We start from the raw sequence: 24,991 nt of genomic DNA on the forward strand, positions 1-24,991 counted from the left end.
GTATAAGGGACGTAGCTGGAACTCCGGTAGCCTAATAATAACCCGTTTCGAGTCAGAGGTCAGACCGCGTAATGGGCTCATATGTCACGTGTAATTTACATAAATGTACTGCACGAGGTAACTAGATCGTAGACGGAGTCCTCGTTGCACGCGGGGACTTACTAATCAGCTTCGGTTTCGAACTGCAACGTCTAAAGAAGAAGTTTAATCCTAATTATGCAAGCTATCTACTTCGTGAAAAATTAGAAGAAGAAAATAATTAAAACAATATTTGGAAAATATGAAAATTTAAAAGCTTGATTGCCATTTCGATCATAAATCATCCAAAATCATCGAGTCGACCGGGTGTGACTCATGGGACTTAAATCCAGATCACCGGTGTTTGTCTGACCACCACGACTACTGATTCTCGCGGCCGTCCGAGCGTATCGTGGCTATTTCTACTGTCGGCCCAGTGACGAGGAGAACAGAGGGAAAAGTTGGTCAGCTAGCGTTGGCAAGTGGTAGTGGTATTCCTAGGTGGCTGATCTAGGACAAGGACGCGTGCACGATTCGTGGGTAAGGTGAGAGGGGACACGCAGGAAAGACACGAAACGCAGGATTGGGAGAATCGGATGGTCGCAGAAGCAATAACCATCGCGGAATTGCGGGGATAAGTCACGGATGATCGCGCGAAACGAGATCCTGCTCGTAAAACAGCTTCGCAAGCATCGATTACGCACGCGTTTGTGTTGCTTGAAATTTATATCGCGGATGCCGAGGAAAATGATGACTAGTGGCAATTTTTAGAAGATTGTACCATCGGTTTTATTTTTGATCCCGAGCCGGAATGTTTTGAACGTGGAATCTTAATCAGCTGAAGAAAGAGGAAAGAGGAATTCTTCTGAAACAGCATATCATTCTTTCCGAATGTTCAGTGACGTATCGATTCCGAACGAATGCCTCTGCACGAAGGGGGAATTATTTTTAACCGGTCTGTTGAGAAACAAAGCGGCGTACGGTGTGCACGCTGACTCTCAAAAATCGTTTCCACGGCTCGACCTCCGGAGCCTTTTGTTCGGTCCCTGTCGAAGAAATTGTGCGGCGCAATCAGAAGAGAAAATGTTCCTCGTACCGACTGGATGGGGAGCGAGAAAGATAGGGAGAAAGGGTTGAGGACAGAGAAAACAGAGACAACAGGCCATTGTCTTGTCGCTCCGGCCGTACGTCTTCCTGCTGTTACGTCACCATTGTTTACTCTAACCCCGAGCACTCCCTTCGCGATACCTCCTGTACTTTTATTTCGTCACTTCGGTATCCATTGTGCAACCGATTCGCCCTTTTACGCCGCTCAACGGGGCCCTGGGGTTGATCTTGTCAAACGGTTCCTCTAAGTCAAATATTTTATTTCAGATTTCTACATTTCTAAGTTTCTAAATTTCTAACGTCCCCAAGTTCCAATAAGTTCTGAAATATCCTTCTAAGCAATTAGATCGTTCGATAACGACCCGGAAGAACAGTTACTCTCCCAATTACTGTCAATATTGAATTTTAAAAAAATCTATATGACTCTCAACTCGGACTTGAAAGCATCTGGAGAACAAGGATCGCGACTAGTATCGTCTAACGATGCTTCAAACGAGTCGTGAGACTCAGCCGGCAGCTTGAACGCAGGGCAAAGGTCAGCATTGCAACGTTGAACTCAACAAATTGAAAGCGGCTTCGCGTGGCACAAACTCGAAGAGAGATCGCGTTGTTCCTCTTAAGAGATATTACCGTCTCAGCGGCGACAACGTGAACGGACGAACGACGGATGGAAGCGGACTAGAAATCGTCAGAAGAAAGCGGTATAATTATGACGTTCGGTCTTGACAATATCGACAAGCAGCATCCTTTTAACGCGTGTGCCCACCAGGTGAAATCTCTCGAGGCCTCGAACGGAAATCGTAGTCAACCGCGTGGCAAGTTCCATGTAAGGACCGTTTTTCCAAAGATTACGACCGGCCATCACTTTCCAGGAACAGACTTTCCAGCGGTCGACGGACCCTGTTTCTCGGAGCGAGAGTACCCGGCGACAGGCTGATTTACCAATTTTGGATCAGAAGTCTCTATTCTCTGCACACGATTTTCCCCTCTAGCGGAGCGGTTTCCATTCGAAGAAACGCGCTCCTATTTTGGAGGTTGCTTGTAAAATATACAAGGTGTATCTTGACACATCGATACCGGTGTCGTGAATACGGTCAAGGGATTAGAAAAAAAAAGAAGGAGAAAAAATATTTGGACTAGTGGATGTTCCACTAGCCGACGGCGAATATTCTCTTCCCACATCCTAAGACTCAAATGGCTACCGCCTACATTTTATCAATTAAGCCTAGTTTATATTGGTAGAGTAAATGGCCGAAGGCTGATAGAAAAATCTGTTTACTATACCCGTGGAAACGAATGGGCGAGTAGTTAATAGAATACGTAAGCAGAAATCAGATAATGGGTAAATTGAGAGTACTGGTGTACTCTATCATTTATTCTATTAAATGGAAATTAGGCATTATGTAAATTGATGACTACCATTAATGAGAATTGCTCATTAAGTATGTATATTGCATTAGGATGCTCTAGATTTGTTAAATATTTCACGAAAAATTGTAAGCAAAAATATCTTCATTTTTATCACCCTTTTTATCAAAATTAATATTTAATTTTGAAAATATTCCCACGGGTCTATAAGATTGAACTCACCAAATACAATCTCGACGTTTTAGAATGTTCCAAATACGTTCCAGCGAATTTGACACTCGGACTGGTTTTCGAGTCAAAACTGCGATCGAATTGCACAAACAGGTCCGATATATAATGGAAACATCGTAAGCACCAGGAGTTGGAGTAACGTAAACAAAATCACGCGCACAATTGGCCGTTCGAAGATCAGAGATTGCTCTGAGCTTGGTGGCTTCGGCGTCGAATCGCGCGAAAACTATCGAGCTCCTCCTCGTCCCGAGAGGCGTCCCGACGCCAAGAATAAACCGACGTCTCTCCCCACTACGAAAACCACCTTTCATATATAACCACCTTCGTTTCCGTCTCTCCCTATCGCCACGAAGAAACTCACGAATTAATTAACTCGCCAACGAGACAAGTGCAATTAATATTTGCAAATTCATTAAATATTAACGACCGTTTCACGGAGGAACGATCCTCTGCTGGAGATATCTCTTTAAAAGGCGAACGGAATGTCGCGAAGAACTGACCGTGGAAATAGGAATGAGAATAAAACACGAAGAATGAGAGATCCAGAAAAGCTTTCGTGACGTCTGCAGGCACAGAAAGTCGATATCTTAATTCGATCATTCGGTATCATTAAGTAGAACAAGAATGGCTGAAAACAAAAAGGGTGCAAAGAACAGTGGTGTTCTCTTCAGGAAGCACTCGATTCAAGAGGGTTGCTCTTAATTTTAGATTTTCATATCGCCACGAGGTTCCTTGGCCCTGTTTTCTTAGCTCACGGTTGAATAAAATCGATAGAAAGAACGCATTAAAGTTCTTTGTAGTAGAAGAACAGTACTGTGGTAAGAGATCTTCATAGAATCAAGTGTACTTACTTCCCAAACGATTTCAAGTAAAACGGGTGAAAAGCGTCGGAGAAGAATTGTACTCGCGTGTTCGAAAGGTTGCAGAATTTTATTTTATGGAGTTGAAACGTTGAAAAATTGGTTCATTGGGGAGTCCATACTTTTCTTTCAACGCGGAGGGTAAAACTTTTGCGCTGACTAGTAGATCACTATAGCTCATCGGGTCGTTAAAGTCGATCGTTCGCGAAGCGAGAATAACGCTCTTAGAATTTTATTTTCTATCGCGCGGTTGCACCGTGTGGGTTCACCTAACTATGCTATTTTACTGCTCCAGGGTGAATCTGGAAAAGTTTCTTGCTGTAAGAAAGTAGGAAAAGAAGTGATAACTTTTTACGTTACATTTGAGAGACCATTCACTGCTGACCTCTCGCAGTTTCTTTTTACTTTTGTTAAAAATTTTATTTCATGAATTGAAATTGTGAAATTATTAACTAACAGTACTTTTATTACATCCTCTATGATAGATGGGATACGATACCGATATTTAAATCACAGTATGGAATATAAAAGAACCACCCTTTCGACCAGAAACATTCATCAACTTCTATTTCGATACATTTCGTCAGAGACAAGAGAGAAATGAAAAACTGCCGGCGACATGACATGGCGCGTCGATAACAGGAAGAAAATCTGTGTCAGTTTGACGGAATATAAATGTGTCCGAAGAATGAAGTCAATAGAATCGATTCGAACCATGACAGTGACAACGTTTACATTTTACCGAATGGTTATCGTGAACCAAGATTGATTTTGGTTCGGTCACACCCACGTTTTGGCTAAAAGACAGACGTTCGATCGTTATCGTAGTGGTTAACCGATCGTTTAGTAATTGGCCCAACCCATCATCCCTCTGTTTATCTCTTTCACCCTTGTGTTTTATCCGCAACCCCTATCGTTTCATCTTTCCACCTGTCTTTTGTTTCATTTTTATTTTCGTAACCGAACCAACATCGTCAATAATTTGGGTCATAGCTTTATTGGAAGCACGGGTTGATAGCTAACGAAACGAATTGAATCGGAGTCGTCTCCCGTTTCTTTCCCCTCACTTTTGACGGACGCATCGCGCTGGTGACGTAATCGTTCCGAATATTCGAAATGGTTCGGTGAACCAGAGGGGAAGCGTGGACGACCATTCGTTTCGTTTCGTTTAACGTAGGTCGGAATTTGAGCTGGGGAAATCGGACTCGTTCCAGTTTTCCTCGTTCTGCTGGATTTCCAAATTTACCTACGGATTCCCAAGTTCCTAGGTTCCCCAGGTCCCAAGCTGCTAAGTTCCCCGGGTCCCAAGTACCCAAGTTCTCAAATTCCTAAGTTCCCAAATTCCCAAATTCCCAAATTCCCAAATATCACGATAGGAGCAAGCAATCCGCCTAAGAACACCTTCCATCATGGACCTTGCCCATCCACCGGCCCGACCTTTGATCTATTTCCGGCCGACGACGGTGTGTCGCCACGACAAACCGTCATTTCACCTCCGCCTCGCAGGACGTATTTCCGGCGACGTTAGTCAGCCAGTTTAAATACATCGCATTAACTGCTAACTTTTCGTCTCTCTGTTTTCCCTCCCCTCTCTACCTGAATGCCCGCTTTCGATCACCGTTCTCACTCTCGTCGCAGCCAAGTCGTATTTCTGACTGCTTCCCACTGACAGATCGAGGTTAATTGGCTGCCATTAGGACGAAAATTAGTGCGAATTAGTCCCCGGACGATGAGTTCCGTCACTTGAATTACTGCTCACCAGTTTTGGTCTATCAGTTAATTAATCGTACGCAGCATCGTACCGTTACTCGCTCGCAAACACCCCGTTCGACTTGAAAAATCTTCCTAACCAGCTTGACAGATATCGCGAGTGTCGTTCTTCAAGTTGTACCATTAATCATTCTAATACTCTCATAATTTTCCACTTCAATTACAATTCGAGTCCATTTCTAAATTATCCTCTTCAATTTCTATAGTTCCTCTCAATTCACCTTCGACAGTGTTTTAACTAGCCTCGCCAGTGACCTCCTAGTGACCTGATCTAACGCAGCACCGTGGCAATTGCACCAAATTAGACCGTCGCGTTGTAATCTACTCTAATCTAACTTAATCGAGTGCCTCGTTCCACGCGAACTCCCTTGGCTCCGTTAGCTATCATTGATCAACTTCTTGAAATTCCCTCGTTCTACTCGTTCACCATTTACTCATTGTTACATCTCTATGCAAACCGTAAACGATGCGAGTTAAGAGATGAAAAGACGAAATGGGTCACTCACCATCGTCGCTGATTTCGAGATTCGTGTAGCTGTCCCAGTGTAAGATCGGATCGTGGTGTGCGGAGGCGTGCGGCACAGCAGGCGTCGGTGCAGGTATGGGTCCGTCTTGACGCTTGGCGTCGCTGGCAAAGTACAGAGTCACCACGCTATCCGGAGGACATCTAGGATCGTCGCAAGCCACGTCCAGTTCCGATCGAGGGAAGGACACCACGTTCTCCGAAATCACGCACGTGTGGAACTGCGGAAACGAATACCGATCTCTGCGGATACCCAAACGATCTTTTTCTTTTGTTATCGCTGTGATCCACGTTTTTCCCTCCAATGTGTAACGAGACTCGGAAAACCGATAGGATCTCAGTAATTGCATCCTACGAAGATCGCGAGCTGGTGTTACATTTGAATTGGAAAAGTTTGTGGGAAACGATTTCTGTTACGGTTCGAAGGGTTTTTGAATTATTCGTTTGTGGGAATAAAAGAATTGTTCGTGGTTGAATTTATGTTTAAACGATATCATCTATCGGATAGCTTTTATCGCCTCGTGCCTTACCTGCAGGGAGAACATCACTTCTCGGCTCTGCTTCGAGTACACCCTGTGGTAACATTTCACCAGAATGTCACCCCTCAGACGTAGACCCCCGAGATTCACTGTGAATTCACGAGCATTCGTCACGGAATAGAGATCCGACGTGTAGACTGGAGTGAGCCCTTCGTACACCTTCAGGAAGGCTCGACATCCCGTGGGTTCGAACAGTGGTACACCGAGGACCGTGAGATGTGTTAAATACAAAGGCGACTGACTGATTCTCAACGAGCCAGATAACAGACCGCTGAAGTATTTGATGTACCTGCGAAAAGGAAGAAAGAAATTTTTCAATTTAAACTTTCAACTTAATACCTCGGGGAACCACCATCAATTTAATGTAACAGACTAATTAAGACGAAAGGAACTTTTTCTAAATTTCGTTCAAGGTATTAAGCAGAAAATTTTAAATTAAAAAATTAATTACTAATAAAGTAAGAAGCGTATCGAATTTCAGAATGACGTTCGCTGGAATTAAAACACTCGACACGACAGAGTTATTAGCGCCCTAATAATGCTTCCCAGAAATCCCACCATTTATATCACTTAGGTCAAGGTGAAACGAGCTTTTCTACCAGCTTTCATCAAGTAAGATAATCGTAACGACCAATTTCGGTTACATCACGTAACACTCGAGGGAACAAAAGAAACGGTCTAGGATCGTGTCTGACCACGAATGGACACTTCTACGTCGTGTAAAAATACCAAAGAGGTGATTATGAAACATTGAACAAGTACGACATCGCATATGACCATGAATGGGCTTTTTTTATAATTCTTTCGTGTATTTACTTCACTCTCCGATACAATACACCGTGTGAAAATCTAAAAACAGCTGTCTATTATTAATTCCTGTGCTCATTGCACATGTTCCAATATACTGTGTGAAAATAACAAAAAAGGAATATGCCATGAAATCTTTTTGTAAAATTTTTAATTACAAGGACTATAATGCACATTGTATCTATACTCACTGTACTGTTTTTATATTAAATAGTATCTTTGTACTTTCAAAATCAAAAATAAATTTATTTGCAACATCCACATAGGAAATTGAAAATTTCTTTCACCCTCCTAAAATCTCCCGAAACCAGAGACTGCGTACCACGACGATAGATACACCCGATCTGACCACGGTATTTCTAAGAGACCCCTATGGCTAAATAACCCTCGTAAACTCTAACCACGCATGTAAACCTGTCAACCCTTATCCATCCATACGAAGCATCATCAAACATGTATCACTCGCTGTCGATCCAAAGTCCTCGTCGCCTTTGGCTTTCCGTCGTTTGACGCGAGCACGATGATCGTAATGATCCCCCCATCGAACGGTCTGTCCTTATACGTATGGAACGTCCCCATGGGCACGGTATTCGCCGCTTCTTCTTCCTCGTTCCCCGACCGATCGAGTTTCCCCATTAATTCCACGAGCAGCAAGCATTTGCATGTCGTTAGCGTGGCCGTACTCTCGCGAACGTATGAATCCATTATCGAGGGAGAACCTTAGCCTTCCGGAGCATAAGCTGCACACCTTAGGTGCCACCGGGAACTGGTTTTTTCCCTGACGATGACCGCCGATCGTATCGGGCTTCGTTACGAGCGACACGCGAGTATTCGTGAGAGGAGCCCGCGAAATTACGGCCGTGAACGCTCACGATGCTGTATAATCGGCAGGTACTTTGGCATCATGCTACTTTCGACCGCTCTTCCGTGTTTGTCGTGTGTATTACAAGTCGAAAATTAATTGAAACTCGGGGAGAAAGGTGCCTTCGGTAGCAGCGATACTTAGGTTTAGGCTTTCATCTCTGCAGAGACGAATAGTTGGCTACTCGAATGGTTTCAAAAAGAAAGAACCGTAATTGAAATTTATTTATTCGCGAAAATCACTTGCTGATTGAAATTAAGAAATTTCTCCTGCAATTGCAAGTATATTCTGGTATGTTCTGTATTAAAGAGATCGATGATTACGAGGATGACGAGGCTCGTAGACTGCACGCAATCTACCAGGTGTACAAGTACGAACGTTCAAGGATGCGTACGTAAACCTTGCCGGTATTCTCTCATGGGATTTATGGGACTGTTCCACGATCATTTTATTAACGTTACAATACGGAAAAGTTTTAGCTTCCGTTTCCTATCAGAACATTTCATGTAAGTACCTCGAATAAGTCTCAGTCCAAGGCTGAAGGCTTCATTAAAACGAAAATGGTTACACAATTCCTAACTACAGATATCGGTGAATCGAAGAAACTAACAAGTTGAGAACAACCTGTGTATCAAAGATAAAAAAATCATAATTACTAGTTCATTTTTCAATCCTTGACATGCTCATTAATGATGATATAATAATTTACGTAAAACAAAAAAGAGGAATATGCGGATTTACGAGCTAGTCGAGCACGGGATCGTGAGTTTTTAAACAAGGATCAAGGAACTTTGCGATTAATCATTTCCAGTACTCTTTCATGACCACACCCGTGAATATTCTTATCGTCGTATATCAACAACTAGTAACATCATGCTCTGCAGCCATTACCTTCGATGCGACGGAACCTGCAGGGATCCAATCTTGTCGTCGAGGAATCTTCTCATAGCGAACCTGTCTAACGCCTGGTCACGTCCACCGCATATGCTGCTGTAGTTCATATACGCAGAAACAGCCACGCCCAATCGTTCCTTGCTTCCCCTGAAGACAGTCGAGCAATGAGCTTCCGGCTTTCATAGAAAACCATCCTTCGTCCTACGACAGACTCACCTGGCGTGAAGAACCACCACGCGATTCGGAGCACCGTTCAACCAGGAGTCCAGCTCCTTGCACAGGGCGCACAATCTCTCCAAACTGGGTGCCAATCCTTGCGGCCAACCTGCCTCCCGGGTGTTCGGTTCCCCCGGGCGACCCGGTGACGAAAGGTTGAATATCTGAAAGTTGAATCGTTCGATTGAGTTTTATAAAAATCGCGACTAAAGCGATAAAAGTCCAGGAATAATCTTGAGAATCTAGGAATTAAAGTTAATGAAAATGATAGTTTATTAAGTTGATAGCTAAAGATGATTTTCTTCTAAAGAACTTCAGCGCAATTAAAGAGTAATCCCCGTTGGATATTAACTGCCTGAAAGATAAATCTTATGCTGAATGTAATAATTGAGTTTTGCAAGGATTATCCGACGGCGCGCCGTTTATCTTACCATCGCTTCAGTTTAATAACGATGATTATTTAATAAAAACATTACGCCCAAGCGAACTACCATTAATTCACTGGCATCCTTTCAACGCTCACCATATAATTATCAGCATGCTTCCCTCGCAGGAGCGCCGTAGCGTGTTCAAGGACCCCCTGCGCATCCTCTCTGTACCAAAGAGCAATGATCCTTTCGGTGACGTAACAAAGTTCCATTACTTCCGTGACGCGACCTCCGCCCTTTCCCGATCCTGTCGTCGTCGCGTCCGCGCCGACGCCCGGCGTCCTCGCGGGTGTCGTCGCCGACGAGGACGTCTGTATCTGTAAAAATCAACGTCAATTTTTTTTAAATATAAAACGTGAAACGAAATCCCTATTATCTCTTCTCTCGAGTCAGAATGCATAATGGAGGAACAAGAAACCTTGGAGAACTTGGGCGCGTACACGATCCTAACGACCATAGTATCCGGCATGCCGGTGCCCTTATGGGAGTCACGGTGTCACATGGAATCGACATGAAATCCTGCCGCTTTAACGCGAACAACGCGTTTATCCTGACAGCGAAGTCGGCGAAGAAGGATGCGAGGAGAACGCGGCACGACGGAATGACAGACTGGCTAGTATTGTGTTCCGCGGAATATCCACTGGTCCCGCCGGTCTTGTCCAATAGTTGCACCGTGTTTCTCGCACACCTGACGTTTATCTACATACGCTCCTTCCACCATCGAGGTTACGACTCGATGTAACGATTTCTCAGCGAACCAGCTATGATGTAACGAATTCGTCCAGGTAGCGTGACTTCAGTCCGCGCCGCTTCGCGCTCGTCATTAGAGGCGAGACGCATTAGCGAACAGGAAGGTGAGTCCAGTGTGTCGAATAACGCGACAAAGCGAGGCGCGCGAGTAAATCGATTTCAAGGGCAGACAGGAAAAATCGGGGACGACACGAATAACTTCCTTGTCCGTGAATTACCTATCTATCAAACAATTCTACCGGGGTCACTCGAAAGATCACCTGGATGAATTTATCGATCTTTCGAGTGAAATTCTGGGTATCCAGAATTCGAGGACCCAACCATCCTGAACGAGGATCATTAGTCCTCCAAATGAAAAATTAACTCCGTCAGGCAATATTACGACTTACTCGTCCATGACACTAGACAAATCGTTCGAATATCCCAACACGGTGGATTCTTTCTTTGGAAGGATGCGAGGAGACCCCCCGTCGATCTTCGAATCCTAAGCAAGCGTGAGAAACAGCAAGGACATGCAAGCTCGGCTTCCAAGGAACGACAGCTGCGGTAGAGAGTGCAGAACGTAATAGCAATTTCACACGTGAGACCGAAAACGGTGGGAGGGATTTATGTTCGTAACAGAGCGGCGACTTATGCGCCTGCGAGGCTGGCCACAGAGCCGCGGCAAGCAGCTCGCCGCGTTATGATCCCATAAACGTATTTTTAGAGACTTCCTCTCTTTCCCACCCGTTATATTCCACCCTCTTGCCCTTCCTTTTCATCTTTCATGGACCCGAGCTGCCGGCCACCCGATGCCTTTCTCCTCCTCGACCACGTGCATCGTTAAATTTTCAATTTGCACGCGGCCACGCGTGGGCGGAAATCGCTTCTCGATTCATAAGGGATGAATGAATATTGTCCAGCGAAATAAAGGCGAAGAGATCGGTATTGCGCCGATCTAACCAGTTTCTACGAATTATTAATGGGTACTACGTTTCTCGAAGTGCAATTTCAAAGCTGCACGTGCTTAGACATAAGGAGCTGCATATCAAACCCTGCGATTTCGAAACATAGAAAGTCTGACGTGATTTGATGACATAAAAGTGTCGTAAAATAGTATTTATGACATATCAATGCGAAGCTTAAAGTTTAATGGTTTTTCCTAGTTTTCTTTTTGAGGAATTTCTATAGTCAAATGTTGTGTTAGACGAAGCTAGAAACGATAGCTATTGGCTACAGCATTAGTAGGAAGCAATTATTCGGGAGCGTGAACGTCGCGCCGGTAATGTCAATTATCGTTAATCCACGTAATTGCCGGCGGCTAATTTCTAATTGGAAGCATAGCGCCAAGCGAGAGTGGGCTTTATCGTTATCGACTTCTTTCCGCTCAACGAACCTCGCAGAGACCAACATACTATCCGAGGTCCAATCGATGGTGTAACATTTTAAAAATTCGAAAAAATGATATCTTAAAATTGCCAAGATCGATAGTGTGTATGAAAGCTTAAATAGCCTTCATTTAACTAATGCACACCACGTATCAACCTAGACCCATTTGATCATTATCTACATGGTCATCTAGGATACATAGTTTCATCACTCATTATAGTTCCATCAACGAAACAATTTCTACAGGAATAGAATAATAAAATGAAATTGAAATTGTTACTGTCTCAGCGATCCATAATTTCAATTTGGAATTGCGAGAAAATTCTGAAAAATCAATGCACCCATTTTCCCATAAATTTTGCTATCGCTATTGGCAACCTCTTCTCACAACACTCGGCAATAACCATTTACGAGCAATTGTCAGTATTCTCTCACAACGTCGCGAGTTTTGTATCGAACGTTCTTCTCGACGTACATTTTCACAAGAATGGCTGCAGTCTATGAGTGGATAAGGGTTCCTAGAATGCGTTACACGATTAACGTCAATATACATGGATTATCTCGACGGAGCATCGGTTGATACTTGCCCCGTTCATACGGTGCACTAGCTTACTGCCATTTTATCGAATAATTTTCACCGACGTCGACGTTAATCCGTAGAAAAGAACTAGCCGCCAGCCTAGGCGCTGGTATAATTTAAAAAAGTCTTAATAAACCGTAACTTGCCCCGAAGGTAGATTTTCAGTTTCCCTTCTGACATTACCCTTAATCTCTTCAACGTGTTGCATCCTTAGATGGTTATCTAGAAAATCGTGTCTTCCTAGCATCGTGGAAAAATAATATGTATGGTAATTGAAGGAGAAAACTGGCGAACGTGGCTTAATTAAGAGCACGACGAAGATTACAAGCTTAAACCTACTTATGCCCGATAAAAGGGTTGTAAAATACACGGCTATCGGAATAATTAGAACACTAAGAATAATAAATTACTGCTTTTAAGAAGGTTTGTAATCTTCATAAGGTCACTCGAGCAATCGATCCTCCGAGTATTTTGACTGCTCCGGTAGCCTGAAATTTTAATTTCCTACCCTCTTAAATAATCTTATTTGGCCTGCTTCCATTTAACCTACTTCAAGCTGATTGAGTTTCAGGTAATTAACGTTTTGGCAGTAATTTTAGATCTAATTTCCTGCTAGAAATATTCTGAAGTACGATCTTATCTTTAATCATATACTGTTACAGTTTAATTATCAAACAATTTCTGATGATTTTCAGAGAAATCTAACGTCAGAAAACCATACAAAAATTCACCAGGCGTCCAAAAGGTTACGCGCAATGATGAAATATAAATGACCTGTACTGGACAGAATCTCGAAGGCGATTTTCAAGGCGACAGGGCCAATTTTGTGTGGGGATCGTTCTTGAAATGCTGAGGAATATAGGAGAGGCACAGCCGGTTTGAGTGCTGTTTCGAATGTAAATAGGGCTACGATCGTGTTTTTCCGCAGAATAAATGAAGGCCTGATGCAATCGGTGCCACGACCGATACGAAGACGATTTCACTGATGCCCGTACCAAGGCACTTCGCTTTAATATTAAATATTTAGAGTGGCCTGTTACAAATGCTACGAGTCGCGACTTCTTATCGGCGACGATAAACCTTGCGCTCGTAGCAGATCACTTTGCATAACGATCGTTCTCGTCGTATTCCCGACTTTGGTAAACGACTGTTTCATCGCCTGTACGAATTTAGAGAAGGGCAAACACGTGTAAATTTACCGAGGGTGGATTTAGATCTGTTTCATTATGGATGGGTAATTTATGGCCGACGAAGAAGCGCCGAAGCAATTTCGCGGCAGGCAAAAATGCAGGAAACCTCGTTGAAGATGATTTATTGAGAGAAAAATATTTCATTGTTTCTTTGGTCGAAGATAACTTATGACTGGCTAGAAAACACGCAGAAGTAACCGCGTAAAAAGAAAATGATTTATGAAATTGCCATGGAAGAAATTTTTGTATATCTTTAATTAAAAAATAAATTACCTGTTGTTTGGATCTGGAGATGGTGTTAATATTCTTAGGTTGCACCTCGTAACCCCCATTGTGCTGTAACAAAAAAAAAAGTAATAAATTCAATGGTCATCGATTGAAAAAAAAAGAAGATAACGTATACAGGGCGTAAATTATTCCTATTGTTCGACCGAAAACAACTGTTGCATAAATACAGCCTATCCACAGTTCGATCTACGCCACGTTCAATAACAAACATAATCGATCTCGGCTGTTTCATTTCTCGTAAATCTACCGGTAGAAAAACAAATTTCGTCCGACGGGGTGTCTCGATTCGATTGGTCGATATATCGATCGTACACGATCTTATCGAAAGGAGAAGGACGTCGAGGCGGCGTCGAAAAGCTTGCTGCGAAACGACGACACCCACGCACCTCGCTCTCTATATGGAGGGCAGTATGCCAAACCGTGAATGCGATACGATGCAGAAGAGTCTCCGTTTCCTCCCGCAACGGCGTCTCGTCCTTAAGGTTATTGTTCACGGTGTCCTGGCGCGTGTCACCGCAGCGACAGCAATTTGCTCGAAGCCATGCGCGTGACAGCGAGCTACTGTTCGAGTTTGTCATCGTTTCCTGCATGAAACACCGATCAAATTCCTTCTGAATATTTCTCTTATTCGATTTACTGATAATTCTTCATGAAATTTTATGTTAACTTCTTCCTCGAAATAATGATAAGGAATTTCAAGAATTGTTTGGAATGAAAAATTGAGCAATTGAAGATTTTCATTTGAAAATTTTGGGAGTTGTTCGAAATGTAGCGCAACCACGTGTCCGTTCTACGTCGGCGCCGTGGCACCGTGCTCATTACGAATTGTTCCGCAACATCGGGCACCGCCTTGCTCTTCCTTCCTTCCGTTTTCCCTATGTTTTTCTCCGAAAGCAGCGGAAACTTTGCCAAATGTATTCGAGGATGATTCACCGACGAAAATCACGCCGTTAATCTCTCGCCGCCTGTCGAGCAGATTTCGTCCGTCTTTTCCTCATGCCTTGTTCGCCTTTCGATTACGCTCGTTCTTTTCATACGTCACAGAAAACCCTTCATTCAATCTAATTAAATCTTCTTCAACAATCAACTTTCCACCACTTCCACTTTTTCTTCCTCCTGAAATTTCCAACACACATGGTATTCTCTTTTCTCCAACCATACAGCAGGGTATCCTTCTGACATTTGTAAATTTTAATTAAAAAAATTCTTTGTATTCCTTGAAAAATTGATTTCAGTACACCTGTGCAGATCCAGGCACTCAAGGTCACCGTCTTGCAACCAGCCTCCAGCAAACACGCTTCTCTTCTCACCCTTAAACGTCGAGGAACGTCCTCGAAACGTATCCTCAATTATTCCTTGTTTAATTGTTTATTATTTTATGCACATAAGGAGAGACGACACTCAGTTAATCAGTGAAGAATAGCAAAAGAACGATGGTGAACGAGAGAGAATCACGCGACCTGGGTCAACCGGCACGAACGTCTGCGCCACACGGGAGCCGCCCCGGCGCTGCGGCCGGATAGAGGGTTGAAAGCCTGCATCTCGCCTCCAGAGGACGTTCACGGGGGTTGGAAGAGGGTCGAGAGGCGGAGGGAAGGCGACACGTAGCCATGGAGACGGGAAGCAGCGTCCCGAGGTTGCACGCAAGCTTGATCCTGCGCCGCGGATTCTACAGGATCGCGCGAGTTCCCGTGCGCGGCACAGGGATAAGGGTTGGAGACGAGTTCGAGTAGGTCGAGTGCCACTCCCTGTAAATATAATTATCCGCGGAATAGCCGTATCGCGAAATCCAGCCCGTTACGCGCGATCGGAACTTTAAGGAAGGGAAAGGAACATTTTTATTTTTTTAAAAGAAAATTTGAAGCGGAATTTTTTTAATTGCCTAATATACCGCGCTAATATTTTTGAATGGTGAAAGGGTTAATTATAGTTTGAAATTGAGGCTGATTTATGAATGTTTTTGATAGGTGTTTGAAGTTATTTGACGCGGTTTGAAGCGAATCTAAAGCGGTGGATACATTTGGAAGCAGTCGAGATATATAATCTGAATCTTCTGGCAATTTTCGCGGGTGATAAATATGAATCATCTTCCATCTCGTTGTGCAAGATCCCGCTACGAAAGTTTAATGATACTCTCAGAGAAGCTGCCTCAAGATTCAACGCTTTTTATTTAATTTTAGCCAGTCCGATTTATCTTGGCGTTATCCATCATGAATAATCATGAGATGAAAAACAAGAGAAAAAGAACGGACATGGGTATACATTAAAAGGTTATTCTGCGTGTCAAAAACAGAATCCGCATTAATGATGTTATAAATTTAACACTTTCTGACATTCACTCCTCTCATTTAGCACGCAATCTTATAATTGCGTAATATTTCATACGATCGTACTTAAATTAAAAAAAGAAACAAAATAATGAAGCAACAATAATAATAATTAGAAATTATCAATGGAATTGGATGAAATTTCAATAATAGCCTGAACAAAGTTGGAACCGAATTTCATAACTGAATGCAACATTGAACAATAAGAAAATCCATCTTGAGGATTGAAACGAAATTGGCCACTGTCTGTTTCTACTCAAACTGAACGGACGAGGAGAATATTTTATGAGACTATAAATCACCTTAACTATCCCATAGGCCTTCGCGGGTAGAACACGTTTAACCAGGACTAGATGGTTGGATAAATGGGTATCCTTGCCCAGAGAGTGGTGCGAATAAAGATGCGAAACATAATAATTCACGGTAGCCGTGAAAATGTCAAGGCGAGTAATAAATAAATAAATGATTTTTAATTTTCTTCAGCAAAAGTGGATTGAAAAAGAAATATTGCCGCCTTCCGCATTATTCTTTCATCTTGATCGATGGACACTTTATCAAATGAAATCGAATTTATTTCTCAAACGAAAGACCAGCGTCTTTCTGCCCGCACCAGCTGCAGAACGATATTTTAATTCAACGAATATGTAATAAAGCAAACGTCGTCGCCAGTTGGATGGATTGCTTAGCTGGCAGCTCGAGTTTCGAATCGGGAATGTCTGCGTGCTCGTGGTGGCCGACTTGCAGACGGATGAAACTTTAAAAATGCAAATTTTTCGCCAGGAAATTGGCATATTTTAAATTCGAGCGTAACCTTCCTCGATGCTAATCAACCACGTGAACGATTGTGATAAAGTTTTCAGCTGCGCGTGACACTCGAAGAACAAAGCTGTACATACATGATGATTCAGAATAATTATGCCTCGATAAACAGACGAATTAGTATGTAAATTACATATCGTACGATACGTAAAAAAGAAAAAAAAACCGTCATCGATATTTTTAGCAAAATAAAAGAAAATTCAAAAACAAAATTAGCTACCCAAATATTCAAATTTATTTCAAATGACACTTATTTAAAAGGATGAAACGTAAGTTATGAAATATAGACGTGACATTTTCAGCTGCATCGTTGTGAACGAAATAATCAACGAGATGGCAAGCTGTTCGCTTAGAAAGACAGCCGATTGGCCAATACCGGTTTAATTGACTTATGCCCCTCAAGAAACCGCGCATTACGATTGAGAATCACGTCGAACGATCAACGAGAGCACAGCTGCGAACGAATCAGCCGGCTCTTCGACACAATCGTGACCGTGCCATGAGGAAAGAGTTGGAACAACAACAGCGATCGTAGTCACGTCGCCTTACATTAATGGATAAATTGCAAGATTGTACGCTAGAAAAGCGTCGTTGCATTAGGTTATTCGAGGATTATCGGGTTAAGTACGTGGAATCCTCGCACGCTACTTTCCTTAGAACTCGAAGCTGCTTACTCTGTGTAACTAAATAAAATCCTGATCCGTTTCACTTCCCTTTCGTAAGATTATTTAACACTTTATTTCGCACAGATTGCAAATTTTTGGCTAGGGAAACTTTAATTATTTTCTTGTATTGCAAATTCGAATAGGTTCAATTTGTCTTTTCACTGAGAAAAATTTCTAAAAATTTAATTAATCAAGAAAGACATCTTCCATTACGTTACATGGTGAGAAAATTGAGATTAATTACATGAATCGTCATCCTTGAAACGAGCGCAGGAAGCTTTGTGCCATGAGCATCAGCTCATACCTGCATTCGTCTACCTAATGACAGATGATTACGCAATGGAATGGTTTACGCGAACATGTAAACACTTTTTCTTTTCATAGACTATTCTTGTGACCTCACAGGAAGTGACAACCTTCTCGATTCATCGTTATAAATATCCGCGTAACGTGTACGATTCGCGCATGCAAACGTCTCGAAGAAAGCGATTTTCTTCTTCGACGATCGTTTACGTAAATACGCCGCGATCATCGTAAGCGTAATATAGTACGCGATAGAGATCGTAAAACGCGACGTTGAACAGAGCACGCAGCTTATCCGAAGCTTCGCTCTATCTTTGACCCGTGACCCCTCGCGTTAACCAGCCGGTTTCACCCTTTCCTCCATCTCCACGCTGGACAAGAGTGGCCCAACAGAAATTTATGAACCACTGACAAATTACTTTATTCATCTATTTTCACGTCTTCAAAAAAAATAATAATAATAAAAAAAAAAGGAAATAATAATCATTTGATAATAATTTCGACTGGTTAATTACCACTTTTATATCATTAGCGACGAAATATGATATAATTTAAGATTTTTTAATTTAAATTGGCAGAAGAGATACTGGCTCTATTCTTCGATGCATTATGCAATATTTTATGACACTCGAGAACAATTTAGAACACGGTATACAGTTACATTTCTCTTCCTAGGCTAGCTTTCCCAAATGGTGGCCAGAAACGTGATCTCTTAATTGTTTCGAGTGCTGCATTTACTTATTTCCCTGGAACCTTTGTCTCCTTCTCGTTGAAGTAACGCGCGCTGCCCCAGGCATTCTCTTCAATTAAACTTTAATTATGCTTTCCATTTCGTCGATGTACTTTCTTAGAATTTAACACACTTATCATTTAAATTTAACCTGATTATAAATTGCTTCCACAAAGATACCGTTACCTTCTCCGTGACTAAACGTTTCAACCTCCATAAACGACGAAGGGAAAGGTGTGAAAAAATACACGCTCAATGTCACCGTACTAGTTTCTCGGCATAGAATTGTCCTGACTCGCTTAAACAGGTGTTTTAGGTGAAACTAGAACTTTTAAAAAACAGAAATTAGAATGATGATCGCTCGGATAAATGATTTTCGTGATTCGTGGTTAGATTAGACGTCGAAACTGGACCGAATCGACGAGACTCGGTTACCGAAAAGTTCCTTGGTAGCCAACCGGATGTTGGTAACCGAATAGTTTGCGATGGCGGTTTCGATTCGGCCTTTGGATCGTCGCCAAGCATCGAAATTTCCTTCTTCGAAACGTACAAGACGTAGTTTCTTACAGGATCACCGCTGGAAAAAGGAAAATAAGAGAAAGCTTCTTTATTAAGCTCCCTCCAGATGGATGTAACGTCATGGACTTGGATCACGACCCACTTGCCGTGTTCCTGTATTTTGTTCACGTTCTGTTCGACTCGTTTCCAGGTTGAATCACTTTCGAACAATTTACGAAATGCCAACTACGATTTCCCCCTCGTATTGCACAATTTTTCTCTCCGATATTTCAGTTACCCTTGTTATTTCCATCGTTGGATAATAATTTGAAACCGAATCAATAACAAACGGGCTGATCCTTATAATCTTCAACTTGAAACTTTAAAATTTGGAAAGTTTCAAATTCCCAAATTCTGAGTAGCATTGATGTTATTTTAATTTTCTAAGATGGTAAGTGGAAAAAGATAATTATTTTGAAAAGAAACAGAAAAGCTTGAAAATTATCGAGCACAGACCAGGCGTGCGTCGAGCCATAGATCATTTCAACAGACTGTGACAAGCGTAGAGGCGAGTTATTTCTATGATTCCATGTATGTCGTGCAGTGCATGCTCGTCTGGTCTGCGTACACCAGATGCCTACTAATTCATACAATCTAATCCTGGATTTTTAATCGTTCCCGGAGAGTATGTTTCCGTGCACTCGGCTGGCAGCGATGTCGCGGTTTCTGAACCGATGTAACGAGCATTGTTCAACTCTAACGTCGTCACGAATTTAATAAATCACCGTCGAAACGGCATCGTTATTATCGTCGGAAGTGGATGATTTATTGGTACGTTTCAATTTGAAAAGCGACTCGATCCAAAGGCATTAGAAGAGTGCTTGTTACGTGACGTCAAGCTGTCATATAAATATCACTTAAAAAAAAATTGCAAAGACATCGTATTGACGAAAGTGATCGTCAAACGTAGCCTATGAAGACTCTTCAACGCGTTAAATGCCACAATGACCGCGGCCATAATTGTAATTATTCAGAATACCATCGGGCTACGCGTCGTCTAAAAGCTAAGATATATTTTTAGAATATTCCCCACGTCCATTGCTGCTTTCGCTTCGCATTGTGATTTATAAACTAAACGATAATGGCGTGAAACATCGACAGTACAGCATTCCTCTTCGAACAGAGCTCTTATCAATTTCCTGATACATTCGACTCGCGTGAGTTTCCAACGTCAATGAAAACTTCCTCGCGATGTATTCTCGTATTACAAAACGAACAACCGGTGGAATAAATAGAAAAGCTCCGATTGTTCGAGCTCGAAGATCACGGGATCTTCGTAGAGAGAAGATGGGCGCAATAAAATCTCGCGTATGCATCGGCAACTAGATACGTCGCGTCAAGTCGATGAACTTGAAGACTCAACGAACTGGTACTTTGCGAACAAGACCATACGCGTGCTAAACTGGTTCCCTTCGACTGGTGCTCTTCGATTCGTCTGTTATACGCACGCCTCGTCGAACAAATGGAGGCAAATCGCTAGCTAGAGTTAACCCGTTCGCTCGTTCGAAACATTAATTAGCGGCCTGCCGAGTCGGCTCGTCCTTTCCGATCGTAAATAAACGCCTCCACCTTGTTCGCATAGGGTGGCTCTGTTTTCTCCTGTCACGAGGAACTTTTCCTTCTCCACTTCAGCTGGTTTAAAGGACACTCGAGAGCTGTTTGTACTTGACGAGGGTCGAGCTGATTTCTTCTCTCCAACGTTGTTTGTTCTTCGGACGTCAAACTTTATAAGCGCATTCAGAGAGGATCGTTTTGAAAGACGATTGCTTTTTCGTATGATTTGCTTAAGATTTTCATCCGATTTTTCGCCAGTTGGCAAGCTTAGAATCGGATTACGCGTTCACACGATACACGTGTACTTCCGCGAAAGAGTCACTCGACGCCACCTTCTTTTACCATCGTACACGTCTCTGCAAAAAGCAGAACGACGTCGACGCTTCCTGATTCTCGCGTTTCCCTCGCGGTGGTCGCGCGGACACCAGGAAACGAGAAAATCTCTTCCGTTCGAGCGTCGAAAATTAAGAGGCGAGGAATCGAAGCGTGAATTTAATCGATCGCGGCACGAGGTCCGAGATAATCCATTTATCCTTTTCCTTTCCGTTCCGATTATCGACGATAAACGGGCCGCTTCGATGAAGCTTAATGCCTCCTAATGCGCGCCGTGATCGAAATTATGGAATGTTTAATGTCGTAATTCAATTCATCCGTACGGTCTAAGCTGTAATTTACTCTCCTGTTACGCTGTTCCTAGATCCGACAGAGAACTCGCCAACTTTCTTGCACGGACACGTACCTCGCTGCAACTGATTGTTAGCTAGATTGTTACCTTTACCGCGCTGGAAACGTGCGAGATAGCGAAAAACTTCCCGCGCAGAGAACTCGTGTTCCTCGGAAATTTCATCGAAATTCATTATAGATGCCTAATGCAGTAATGGTAAATTGTACGCGAGTATTAAACGCTGCGAAAGGTTGCAAGAAACGCGAGAAAATGGTGAGATACGAGCGGAAGCGTAGCAGGTGTACCTGCAATTAAATTTACGTTATCGCGTGTACGTAAGAAGTTTAAGAAAAAGAGCTTTCGAAGCGAACTCGCAGTTTACGAAGCGAGATATCAATTTATTTTACACCGTATGATTATAAATTCTAAAGCACGATTTACAATCACCACCCTATTTAACTGAAGTTACACTATCCGCAATTCAATTATGCAAAGGAGCATACAATGCGGGAGCAAATTTGTCCGAAACTATAATAGATTCGCTACCACCCTCCCTAACTGAACTCGTAGAGTTTACGATTTAAGGATTCAAAGCGACACACGTTACGAGGGACACAGCAAATTCATAGGAAACTGGATTCCCATCCAGCCTTCCTAACTAAAATAGAGTTCACAATTTGCGGATGCAAAGCAACACGCAACCGAAGGGCTACAGCAAATTCGTACGAAACTAGATTCACGAGCTCGTAAATTCTAATTTCCTTCGTATAACGCAATTGAAAAAGTAGTTTTTGCGCAGAGGGAAGCGCGCTGCCCAATTAGGCAAATTTCCTAAACTCTCGCTGGAGGAACTCAAAGAACAAGAGAAATTAATGTACCCTCGTGTCCAACGCAACGCGGACACACGTAGACGAGTTTTCATGGTATCTAATCTCCGTGCGACGGACATTTCCATGGCTTTTCTCCGCGTACGTGGAAAGCCGTGGCGGCTTGGAAATTCCGCGACAGTCGTGAAAACGCGTTATACAGAGTCGCGATAAAGTCGAACCGAGAATAGACAAATGACGCAAGGCGCCGGGAGGTCGCGATACATGTTCGATATGTATTCGCGAATCGTGCGAGGAAGCGTGTTTTAAAGCAACGTTGTTGTACAATTCTTTTTTCCAGACGTTTTCGTTGGGTCATGGGGCAAACGATATCTTAGAACGTTTAGACGAACGTCTGTTCAGATTGGCTGCGGAATATTTGATTATTTTTAATTCACAATTCTGCATGATTTAATAATTCATACGCCGGCTTCAATATCAATACGTCGAAATGTAACACGAATGATTTCATAATTTGCGTTCTGTTTACGTCCTCCCCGGTAGCGCGGGAAAATTTTGAGCAAACGTACTCAAACGCATATTGAATAATTTCCAATCAATATCAAAATCAATATCAGTAATTTTTAATTTTTAACTATAGAACTTTCTGTACTCTTCCCATGTCTTTGTCATACCTTCGTATAATGCAAAGGGTAGATATAATGCAAAATAGAATACAAATGAATGGAAAAGTGATTTCCCGCGTGAACCATCGAACCTCCTCTAAATTCCACTATTTTTACCCCCGCGGCTCGAGCGGATGTAACGCCGGGAATATTTGCGCGCGGCGATCTCGTGTGCTCATCGAAGTAATCTCTATTTCAAGCGTGTTACACGACACAGGAATTTCTTCGAACAGCGTTACATCCGTTTCGCTTACATCATTCCACGGATAGCTGATCGAACACGAACGGTGCCGTGGTTAATTATCTCCTTCTTCCACCGACGCGTCTCGTCGATTCGATCAACATTACCAGTCGACGCGGCTATGAAATCCTCGTGAAACTAATAAAAGCTCACCGTGTACGGGACGTGATAGTTCCGTCGGTGGACGTCGCCGTGGCACTGAACGGTTGACAGCATGTTGACAGCTGTCAAGCGACCAACAATTGACAGAACGAATAATTAATTTCGAATGCACTGAACTCGTCCGGACACCAGGAACGATGATCGTTCGAGTATCATTTTTTTAACCGCACTGTTTCGTCGTTTGAATCATCGTCTCTTTAAAATGCTAGCCAACCGGAAACGCGTAATTATGCGAGAACGTTTGAACGACATCTTTCCGCGACGATGACAATCGATCGATAACTTCCTTCTTTTTTTTATCGTGTCATTGTCGGAGATGATTGTTAGAGAGTTTCGAGGAGACAGCGGAAAAGATCGCAACACGTACGATGGCAAAAGCCGACGGAACTCGAATGGAGCTCATGTCTTTCGGATCACGCACGGAACGTATAGGTTTAGGTATACGGAGAATGCGCTTGCGCGGTGCCCCGGCTAAGGCGCCCCAAGACCAAGCTTGGTCTCTCCTTGTTCTCCACTTCTTTTTATCCCTCTTCTTTCTTCCTCCTAACGTTTCGTCCTTCCCCACCCTCGCACCCGCCCCCGCTATTCTTTCCTGATAACTGAATCAGCGAACCAGCAATTTGAATTTTTTCCTCAGGGTTCGAATTCGAAAAGCCTTAGATAAGTTCCAAAATTAGAAAAAGAAATCTTTCGGAGAACTTTGACTAATCGATTCGGGTTTTAGATTTTCTTCTTTGGAAGAAAATCTGCAACGCATCCGTTATGCGAACAGCATACTTTGCAATATTTACATGCATCAATATCGTTAATTTAAACCTGTTCCTCCACAAGGTACGCTTAATGTCTGTTTAAAAAGTTGTTTGCTTCCCCAGGATACAAAAGCCTGAATTCCAGTTTGATACAAAAATAGTATTTAATATTCAAGAGAGGAATGAAAATAACAATGTCTATTTTTATGAAAAACGCTTCGTCGTGTTTGCAGCTACTTGCACCGTTTTGTGCCTGATTTTGAACCACACTGTCACTGATAAGTGTAACTATGTAACTCTATTAAAACGAAACTGGATAAACTAGTTAAATAACAGCGATTTCGTCGTCTAAAATCGTCGTGGAATTTTACAGAATGACATTTACAGTCACAGAAATATCGTGAGCAATCAGAATGATTTTAAAACACGAAGAAACTTTAAGCATCTCCTCTTGTATCGCGATAATATGCAAATGAAAAGATTACCACCGATCAACGAGTCTTGACATACAGGTTTAACTATAGAAAAATGCAAAAAAAGAATGTTTTATAGAATAGAATAAACCAGAATATTTGTAGTTTGATGAAACAAAGGCTGAGAATCTTGGGTTTCAATAATTGGCAGCCTAAATACCGTGCGTCGCCGACTTTCCGGACCAGCCTGATTCGTTCTATCTTTCTCTCATGTCATCATCGTCCTTGATCCTCGATCGCGTTCTGATTGGATGCAAGAGATCACCAACACTTTCGTTGATTCACAAAAACACGCCTTAACCCGTTGCATCCTTGCACCGCTCCTCTTTTTCGACAGTCATTCGAAGTAATCACCGAAACAGCGTGGCATCGCGCGAAATTAATTTCACGTATTTAATTAAACGAGCTGCTTTAATTCTTGCAAATAGAAGAACAGGTGGAAGATTTCACCGTGA

At 42.6% G+C, this 24,991-nt stretch overlaps 1 protein-coding gene across 17 annotated transcripts in view; it reads right to left on the reverse strand.

Annotated features, from left to right (window-relative positions):
- Positions 1–24,991, reverse strand: part of by (focal adhesion protein tensin) — a 117,612-nt gene that overhangs the window by 16,957 nt on the left and 75,664 nt on the right. For 16 of the 17 annotated variants that reach the window (XM_034322519.2, XM_034322516.2, XM_034322520.2 and 13 more), the window contains 6 exons: positions 13,785–13,847; positions 9,719–9,940; positions 9,196–9,359; positions 8,977–9,126; positions 6,408–6,705; positions 5,861–6,098 (listed from right to left, as the gene is read on the reverse strand). In XM_034322519.2, the coding sequence (XP_034178410.2) occupies positions 5,861–6,098; positions 6,408–6,705; positions 8,977–9,126; positions 9,196–9,359; positions 9,719–9,940; positions 13,785–13,847 (1,135 nt within the window). Of the gene's footprint in view, positions 1–5,860; positions 6,099–6,407; positions 6,706–8,976; positions 9,127–9,195; positions 9,360–9,718; positions 9,941–13,784; positions 13,848–23,305; positions 23,719–24,991 lie in introns of those variants that run through there. The other variant, XM_034322528.2, reaches the window with a different exon arrangement.

The sequence above is a fragment of the Osmia lignaria genome, chromosome 4 (assembly GCF_051020975.1).
Source record: "Osmia lignaria lignaria isolate PbOS001 chromosome 4, iyOsmLign1, whole genome shotgun sequence".
Taxonomy (NCBI): domain Eukaryota; kingdom Metazoa; phylum Arthropoda; class Insecta; order Hymenoptera; family Megachilidae; genus Osmia; species Osmia lignaria.